The following is an 8,886-nucleotide window of genomic DNA, read 5'->3' as shown; positions in this document are numbered from 1 at the left end:
CTCCTCCTCCCAAATTATGTCCGTATTTCAGGCTGGTTGGGCATGAAGGGGTACAGAGGGAGTGGGCCTAACAAGTCTCTGTCTTCTGGGGTTTCCAGCTCCATCTGGCAGGAGCTGACCTTGGCCTTGTCCAATCAGAAGAGGTGTAGGGAGGTGTGGTCCCCTTTCCCTTAGCACAGGGTTCCGGAGCTCACAGGCGAGGGGTGGAGCCTGTTGCACCCCCCACATTCTCCCTGTGGTTGAGAACAATGCACCACTGCATCTGGGCCTGTGGCTGTTCTGCCCCCTCCCACTAAGGTAGGCACCCAGCGCGGTTAAACCCTTTCCACCAAGGGTTCAGGGCAAGTTGCAGCTCCTTGGAGAGGAAGGTGTTGGCACTGGGTTGAGATACTCCCCTTGAAAGCCCCACAAACTAACTTAGCCGAGTAGAAAAAGAGGGGTGCTTACAATCGCGGTTGATGTGTTGCTGTACACCCCCCCCACACACACACACCCTGGACACACACCCCCCCGCCTCCCTGGACACCGCCCAGCAGTCCCAGCCCGGGGCGCGCTCCCCACCCTGCGCCCCTGCTCACCATAGACGTGGAAGCCCAGCACGCAGGTGTAGGTGGCCCACTCCCGGTCCCGGCTCTCATAGCGATTCCTCAGCAGCTTGCAGCCTTCGCCCACGTTCCCTGGGGAGAGGGCGCCCACCCAGCTCAGCCCTCACCCGGCCCGCAGAGGGGAAGCGGCTGGGAGGCCAGGTTGGAAAGACTGACACGCGAGGCCGCGGCACGTGATCTGGTCACCGCAGCAGCCCTCGGCCCCGGGCAAACCCAGCCCCGAGCTGCCTGAGCGCTCCCAAGGCTTCTCCCAGTTCCTCCTCCCGGGGCACCGCTGTCCCGCCACACCTGCCCTGCGGAACTTGTCCGAAACAACCTTTTCTTAGCATATTTTTCAACTCCCTCAAATCCTTGTGGGGAAAAGATGGTATAAAACTGCGTGTGTTTTTTCCAAATCAGTTACTCCTATGTGTATAATCCCGACTCCAACCCCATCTCCACGTCCCCATCTGACAGCCCCTCCTCCTGGAGCCCCCCACATATCCTTCACACACACCCCCTGCAACCAGGATCCTTCACACACACACAGACCCCACCCCAAGGACCCTCTCCCCATGCCCACCCCATTGCCACTCACAGTAAAGGATCTCATAGTCCCCAGAATTGGACATGATGAAGTTCCCGTCCTTGGACCAGTCAAGGTGAGTAATAAAGCTGGAGTGACCCTGGGAGCAAGGGTCAAGAGACTAAAAATGGAGCCCCCGTTCCCATCCCCTAAGCCCCCCTAAGTGCCTTGGGCCCTTTGAGGAGTTTCCCTGCTCTGGCCATGCCCCACCCGCCACCCCAGCTTTCTCACCACACAGCGGCCAAAGCGGCTGGACTTGGCACCGTCACTGGAAACACTATAGATGTAGATCATGTTGTCATGGGAACCAATGGCCAGGTGTAACCCATCTACAAAGACAGTCACTCAGACAGGGAAGGGCCAGGGACGGGGCTGGGTCCGGGGCGGGGGTGGCTCCCACCTGGGCTGTACCGAACCACTGAGAGCTGCTCATTGCCGTCGGTGACGTCAGACACGATCTCTCTGGTCTCCGTATCCAAAACCAGCCACCTGGAAGGGGGGGTCAGGAAGCAGGTGTGAGGATACCCATCCTGGGCGGCACGCTGACACGTGGAGAGACTCCAAGACACCCAGAGGAAAGCTGAGGCAGGCAGAAAGGTCCCACTGCGTTCTTTTTTTCCCTTTTTTTTTTCTTTTTAATCCTCACCAGAGGATATTTTCCCATCGGTTTTCAGAGAGTGGAAGGGAAGGAGGTGGGGGGGAGAAACATCAATGTGAGAGAGACACATCGATCGGTTGCCTCCTGAATGCACCGAAACAGGACGGGGCCGGGGATCGAACCTGCAACCCAAGTACATGCCCTTGACTAGGAATCGAACCCACGGCCCTTAGGTGCACAGGCGGTGCTCTAACCACTGAGCCGCGCCGGCCAGGGCCCCACTGCATTCTTACACTGGGAAATGGGAAGGGGCCATGGGCAGGTAAGAGCTGAGGGGCTTCTGATGTTGTGGGAGAAAGGAAAAGGGCTGGAATGCAAGGGCCTTGGGGAATCTGTAGGCCCGTCACTCTTCGCCTCCCCTCTGCCCTCCCATCTCCGCAGCTTCCCTCTGCTGAGCTGCCACCTCCTCCATCCCGGGCTGGAGGGGAAAGTGGTCGGGGGAGGGCGCGATGGCAGTTGCCACCGGAGGTGGGAGGCCCAGGCTGCAGGGAGAAGCACCGCGGAACAGGAAGGTGCAGTTGGGGCCTGGAGCAGCCAGTGGTCACGCTGCTTCACACACACACACACACACACACACGCCATCACCGGGAACCCTCCCTACACCCCCTGCTTCCCCCGGGCTCCCTCTCACCTCCCCGTGTTCAGTCCCACAGCCACCACCGCCCCGCTGGGGTGGAAGTCAGCACAGAGGCCCGTCTCCTGGGAGGGAGAAAAGGTGAATTCAAGATGCCTTTCTAGTGAGGGATCCAAGACAGACACCTTGTCATGCCAAGGAGGGGCAGGAAGGACAGGGGCGGTGGACCTGGAGGGCAGGCGGGTGTGTGCAGGCAGAGCCTAAACGAGGTGATATTCAAAATACTGAACCACCAGAACTGAGAGCTGGGTCCGAGAGTAACCGTCAGTTGCTGGGGGGGAGGGGGCGGGGGCGGGGGGAGCGGGTACTGGAGGCATCAGCACAGAAGAAGGAACATTTAGTAGCCATACCAGTACAAACCAGCTGCCTCCGGGGAGCAGAAGGAAAGGGGATACTGAGGAAGGCGTGGGGGCCACAGGAGTCGTGGCAGGGGTGGCACTGGGGACCCGGGGACCCGGGCTCTACCTTGAGGTCGATGCTCCAGGCCAGCGCGTGGCCCTCACCATCCCACAGGCAGAGCTGCTTGTCATGGCCGCAGGTGAGGAAGCGGTTCTGGAAGGGGTGTGTGCACAGCCCCCAGAGCTCGTCCGTGTGGCCCTGCAGCAGAGCACGCGCCATCACCTCTGCCCTCCCAGCAGCTCTTCCCCCCCCGCCCCCCGAGCCCTCAGCCCCCCAACCTGGATCACAGGGGAGAAGCCCTGGGCCAGATCTCCTCGCAGCAACGCATTCTTTGTGGTTCCCACCAGCAGCTCAGAGCCCAGCCGCTCCGCGATGGCCCGCACAGCCCCGAAGTGTTCAGGAATCTGCAGTGGTGGCAGGAAGTCAGGGGGCACCGGCCATTCCTCTCCCCCCTCCCTCCCTCCGCCCCAGCCCAGCCCTCACCTCAGCTTCCTGGAGGGCCACCAAACCAGGCCCCCACTGTACCAGCCGCCGGTCCCGCCCGCCACCACTCAGCACGGTCCCGTCCCGCCGGAGACACAGGGCAAAGATGGAACCTTCATGGGCATGGGCCTGAGCCACAATCCCATAGGTCTCTGTTGGCACAGTCCTGGGCGGGTCAGACTCTCGGGGTGCAGGGAAGTGGGGAAGGGAGCAGTCTAGGCAGTCACAACAGAGCAGTAACCCCAGCTGCCTGAGGCCTGCTGGTTACCGTCTCTGACCTGGGCTCTTGTTCTTCCCAGTTTACAGACTGGACAACTGAGACTCAAAGAATGGAAGTCACTTCCTAAAGGCCAGACCATTAGTGGCAACACTGGGATCTGAACCCAGGACCTGGCAGGCCCCAAAGCCCCAGCCCTTTACTCTGTGCCATGCTGCCCCTACCTTTCTCCACGGTCCCCCAGAGAACTACCAACTCGCACGGTAAAAAAAAAAAAAAAAAAAGAGCCCTAACCGGTTTGGCTCAGTGGATAGAGCGTCGGCCTGCGGACTGAAAGGTCCCAGGTTCGATTCCGGTCAAGGGCATGTACCTGGGTTTCGGCACATCCCCAGTAGGGGGTGTGCAGGAGGCAGCTGATCGATGTTTCTCTCTCATCGATGTTTCTAACTCTCTATCCCTCTCCCTTCCTCTCTGTAAAAAATCAATAAAATATATTTTTTTAAAAATGGGTGGGGCAACCCGCTTCTCTGTTCCCATAAACCCTCTAGGGCTAGACTTCCCAGATGCCACCCCCAGCCACATACCTTTGGCTCCGCCCCTGCCTGGGGTCTTGGAATCTGAGAGGCTCCGCCCCCAGGTGAGAATGTTCCCCTCTGAGTCCCCGGTGAGGATGTCTCCATCCGGGAGGAACACGAAGCAAGGGATAAACTTGGGTTTCTTGTATTTCTGGGGGAGAGGTGAGGCCACAGGGGAGGGCAAAGGCCAAAGGTCACAGGGCAGCAGGAGGTGGGTAGCATCGGGGTCTCCAGTCCTCCAACCGCTACTTCCATCTCCATCTGCCCTCCCCCCCGCCCTGCACCCATCCACACCTCACCCCAAAGACACCCTGTTTCCGCGTGAGGGTCCCATTCCCAGGGACCCCCGCTGCACCACTCCAGTTCCAGAAGTGCACGTGCGATTTCCCGCTGGTGACAATGCAGCTGCTATCACGAGGGCTGAAGCCAACAGCCAGGACTGAGTCATTTGTGCTCTGAAGAGAAGACACTGGATTCAGCCACCCCAAGCCCTCGGCACCCTCACCCCATTGACGCTTCCTCTGCATCCTGTGGGTCTGCAGAGATCCAGAAGCCCCGGGGCACCCTTCCGTCCACACCCTGAGCCCCAAGAGCAACTGCTCCTGATTAGTCACCCGCCCGCCTGGCATGATCTCCTGTGAGGCCAGAACTTCTGCAGTCCTCTCTGCTCAGCCTCTGGGAGGCTGGGAGGCTGGGAGGCGGGCCCAGGCGACAGCCAGAAAGGAAGTAATAGGTGGGTAAGTCTGGACTCTTGGGGCCCACCACTCCCACCTCCCAACCCCAACCGGCAGTGCCTGCAGGCCACCCAGCCCCTCACCTTGATCTCAGCCAGCTTGGTGCCGCGGCCGCAGTCCCACACGGACAGCATGTGCTCATTGGAATCGTCCACCACGCAGAGAAAGGCACCCTGGTCCTGAGGGTGGGGACACGCGGGAGGGGCTGGGTGAGGACTAGAGGTCTGGGAGTTCACGGTCATTAGGCAGCTCACACCATCACACGTGGGGAGGGGAGGAGAAGCGGACACACGTCCCTTTCTCAGGAGAACCGGCTGGGCAAGGGTCAGGCAGGCCAGGATGTCTGAGACTTCCTGGTGAAGTGCAAGAAGGGGGTTCCCGGATAAGAAAGACGGGGGTCTGGAGGCTTCGGGCCAGCTCACCACCACGGAAAAGGCCAGGGCCCCCACGCCCCGCTCGAAGGCCCCCAGTCCTATCTCCTGCAGCTTCAGCAGCGTCTCCGAGTCCCACACGTGAACCACAGGCTGCAGGGGCTGGAGCGGGAGAAGGGGTCAGGCGGGGGAGGAGAGCTGGGCGAGAGGTTCCTCCTGCCCGCCTGGGTTTGAGTCTGGCCTTACCTTTCCATCCTTATCCACTCCAGCTGTCTGTCCTGAGGCGACACGAACACCATCAGGGTGGACGGCCAGGCTACGTGGGGGAGCAGATGCTCTAAGGAAGGGGGTGGGTCTCTCAAGACCACCCAGGCCGCCTCTCTAGGCTTGCCGAGCAGCAAGGCAACGCCTCTCCCCTGCTCCTCCACACCCGCCCAGGCCCTGTCTGCCAAACCCAGCATCCCCATACCTAGAGCTGCCCACTCCCGGGCCCCGGGCCCCTCACCATCGAACGCAGTCCGTGTGGCCCCGGTAATGTCTCTGGCCGCCACCTCCAGGACCCCCTGGGCCTCCCCCAGGCCGGTACAGCACCACCACACAGGCGATAAAGTAGACCACCTCCCCAGAACGCAGCACAAACAGATTAGAGCGGGAGTCACGACCCCTGTACCCGTAACTGGAGAGGGCGTCTCGGTCAAGGAAAGGGTCAGACCAAGGGCAGGATGAGGAAGAGAGGAGAACAGAGCTTCTGGCTGGCAGTGCTACCGGCAGAGGATGGTAAGGGAGGACTCAGGGGGTTCCCGTCCCTGCAGAGCCAGGAGGAAACCATAAACGGGGGGTGGGGGTCCCAAGATGGGAAAGATGGTTCCCATGGGCCTGGAGGGGGCAGGATACACCCAGTCAAGGCTGAGGGTCTCCGGGGGTGGGCCGCTGGGCAGCTCCTCAAGGCTGCGGATGCCAGATGGGATGTACATGGTAATTGGGCGGCCGCGAAGGAACATCTTCACTGAGATGCCTTCTACAGAGAGAAGGGGGGTGTCAACCACCACCCTGCAGCCCCCCTCCAGGAAAGCCAGAGCAGAACTCTACCCACCAGACCTCACAGGTCGCCCCAAAGTAGCTCTTGGGGCTCTAGCCCAAACCCTAACTCTTTCATCCAGATTCTTCCAGATGCTTCTGCACTTACCCAAATTGTAGTTGTTCCTCCGAGATCCCGGACCCCCAGGGCTGGAGAGGGGGTCTTTCCCCCCTCGGCTGTTGGGAAGACAGAAAAGCATAGGGTTTGGGGTCAGGTCCCGAGATGTACATGCAAAGGGGCCGAGCACAGAAGGGAGGCTACTTGAGGCCACAGTCACTCCCGCAGTCACGGTCTGCATTCTAGGCAACCAGGCCCTAGAGTAGGCGGACTTCCAGCTCCATCTCAGACAGGAGCCCGTGAGGCTGGGGGCTGAGCGCATGGCACCAGGCCATAAAGCTTGCAAGAGGCAATGCCAAGTGACAGGGAGGAGCCCTTTCCTCCAGACCCGCAGTTTGCCGACCACTGCTCCAGACCATCAGGCCTCTGGCTATGGAGCTTTTCACGTCCCCATCCAAGAAATGGGACAAAAATGAATCCGGAATGTACCCCAGGCCTGCCCTTCAGGGCTCTGGAAGGTAAACAAGAAAGCCCTTATCTCTCAGGAGGAAAGTAACAGAATTCCAGAGATCACCGTCACCAGGTGATAACAGGTGGTGATACCTCTGCAGAGAAGGAAGGAGACCAAGGGCAGGGCTAGAATGACCACTCCCTGTCCCGAGGCCTGTCCACGCTCTGAGACAGCCACGCTCAACCACGGGACCTGCCTTTGCTCTAACAGTCAAGTCTGGTAAATTGGAGGAAGGGGAGGGGCTGAAACTCTGAGAAGAGTCATCCATGAAAATCATGGAAGCTTCTGGAAAAGCCTCTTGGCATCTCAAGAGGTGTACAGTGATGAGGAGGAAAGGGCAAGGGACTAGAGTCAGGAAGAGCTGCGTTCGAGCCCTGCCTCTAGCTGTGTGACCCCAGACAAATGACTTACCCTCTCTGAGCCCGCTTCCTCACCTGGACAGTGAACAGCATGAGACCACCTACCCCCCAAGGGTGTCGTGGGACTGAATGAGATGGAGGAGGAGGTCGAGGACTTAGCACAGTGCCCGGAACACAGCCGGCCCCCACGAGTGCTGGTTCCTTTCTTCCTGTTGGGCAACGAGGCCCCCCCACCCCACCCAGGGAAGCGAGTGAGGGACGAGGAAACTCAAGAGCCTGGGCCTGGGGTGGGGCAGGGTGGGGAGCCTCGCCCACCTCTCCGTGCTCCCTGACCGCAATAACAGGTTGGCCGAGGACGCTGCCTTCCGGGAGAGCTTCTGTCGAGGCCGCTCTGAGGGCGATGAAGAGGAATTTCTCCGCGCCCTGAGAGGAGCAGCGAGCAGGTGAAGGTCATCCCCTCTAACCATGCTCCCCAGTCCTCTCCCTGCCAACCCCCCAACCCCCCTGCCCTGCCTCGGCCACAGGACACTCACGTGTCGGTGCACTGGGGGGGCTGTACAAGCCTGAGGATGCCCGGAGAGCCCGTGCCCCCCGGGGAGCCAGCGCCCCCAGGGGAGCCAGTGCCACTGCTGCTGCTGCCCCCTCCTTCAGACTGGGTTCCACTAGGCTCTTCACTGCCCCCCTGAGGGGCTGGGGGCCCATTGCTCAGGCCAGGGGTTCCCGGGGATGCCTCCATCTCCACCTCCGTCTCCGTCTGGGTGCCTCGGCTCACCAAGGAGGGGCTGCACGGGGGTGGCAGTCCTGGGGGGGCTGCAGGGCTGCTGAGGAGACAGGGAATCAGTCCCTGCCCGCTGAGCCCCCGGAAGGAGGAAGAGGGGGTGACGACAGGCATACCTGGCCCTGGTGGGAGCTGCCGGGCCAGGGTCCTGCAGGGAGGTGGGGGGCGCCTGCAGCCGCAGCAGGCGCAGGGCTTCGGCCAGGGCGGCCTTCACCAGCTCCATCTCCTTCTCCTGCACCTGGAGCCGCTGGCTCAGGGCCTGCAGGGCCTGCTGAGCAGGGCCCTCGCCTGGGAAAGGGGAAGGCGCGCTCAGAAGGCCCCGCCACCTGGGGGAAGCTGGAGGCTTCTTTCTCCCCGCAGCTTTGCATGGGTGCAGGACTGCGGCCCCGAGGGGAGGAGACGGTGCGGAGGGCCCAGGGCCTCCTCCTGGCGGGCAGGCGAGGAAGCTGGCAGAGCGCCGTTCCTGCCGCCGTCCAGGCCTCCGCCGGGCAGGGCGGACCGGGAGCGCGGAGTCCTGCCAGGGGGCGTGGGAACCAGAGCGGGAGCCGCAGGACGGGTGAGGGCCCAGGGCCCACCCAGCGCAGCTCGGTCTCCGGGGAAGGCGGGAGCCCGGGCAGGCAGCCCGGGGACAGAGCGGGGCCACAGGGTGAGGACCAGGAGGAGAAATGCAGTGACAGGAGAGGGCACCGGTGCAGACAGAGCCACGGGGCAGGTCCCGGGGAACCGGTGGGGGTCAGAAGCAAAAAGACACGAAATACCGGCAGGAGAGGCCCAGGTGCCTGGGACCGGGGACACCCAGGTGCGGAGCAACGGGGGGTGGGGGTGGGGTGGGAGGATGGCGCGGGTACGTCCGAAAGGACAG

The 8,886-nt window shown here is 61.7% G+C and overlaps 1 protein-coding gene across 1 annotated transcript in view; it reads right to left on the bottom strand.

Moving 5' to 3' along the window:
* The window catches only part of LOC102438285, a gene marked incomplete at its 5' end in the record, with an annotated part of 17,826 nt that extends 9,078 nt beyond the window's left edge, over positions 1-8,748 (bottom strand). Inside the window, 19 exons of the mRNA XM_023746775.1 lie at positions 448-677; positions 1,183-1,270; positions 1,402-1,499; positions 1,571-1,659; positions 2,460-2,527; positions 2,928-3,059; positions 3,140-3,265; positions 3,345-3,496; positions 4,146-4,287; positions 4,436-4,591; positions 4,954-5,049; positions 5,293-5,403; positions 5,488-5,557; positions 5,747-5,917; positions 6,136-6,259; positions 6,428-6,495; positions 7,562-7,669; positions 7,780-8,067; positions 8,141-8,748. Of these exons, the coding sequence (XP_023602543.1) occupies positions 448-677; positions 1,183-1,270; positions 1,402-1,499; positions 1,571-1,659; positions 2,460-2,527; positions 2,928-3,059; positions 3,140-3,265; positions 3,345-3,496; positions 4,146-4,287; positions 4,436-4,591; positions 4,954-5,049; positions 5,293-5,403; positions 5,488-5,557; positions 5,747-5,917; positions 6,136-6,259; positions 6,428-6,495; positions 7,562-7,669; positions 7,780-8,067; positions 8,141-8,748 (2,925 nt within the window). The remainder of the gene's footprint in view (positions 1-447; positions 678-1,182; positions 1,271-1,401; positions 1,500-1,570; positions 1,660-2,459; positions 2,528-2,927; positions 3,060-3,139; positions 3,266-3,344; positions 3,497-4,145; positions 4,288-4,435; positions 4,592-4,953; positions 5,050-5,292; positions 5,404-5,487; positions 5,558-5,746; positions 5,918-6,135; positions 6,260-6,427; positions 6,496-7,561; positions 7,670-7,779; positions 8,068-8,140) is intronic.
* Positions 8,749-8,886: the final 138 nt, after the last annotated feature.

This window comes from Myotis lucifugus, unplaced genomic scaffold (assembly GCF_000147115.1).
Source record: "Myotis lucifugus unplaced genomic scaffold, Myoluc2.0 scaffold_731, whole genome shotgun sequence".
Taxonomy (NCBI): Eukaryota; Metazoa; Chordata; class Mammalia; order Chiroptera; family Vespertilionidae; genus Myotis; species Myotis lucifugus.
This window is presented reverse-complemented; position numbering and strand designations above follow the sequence as displayed.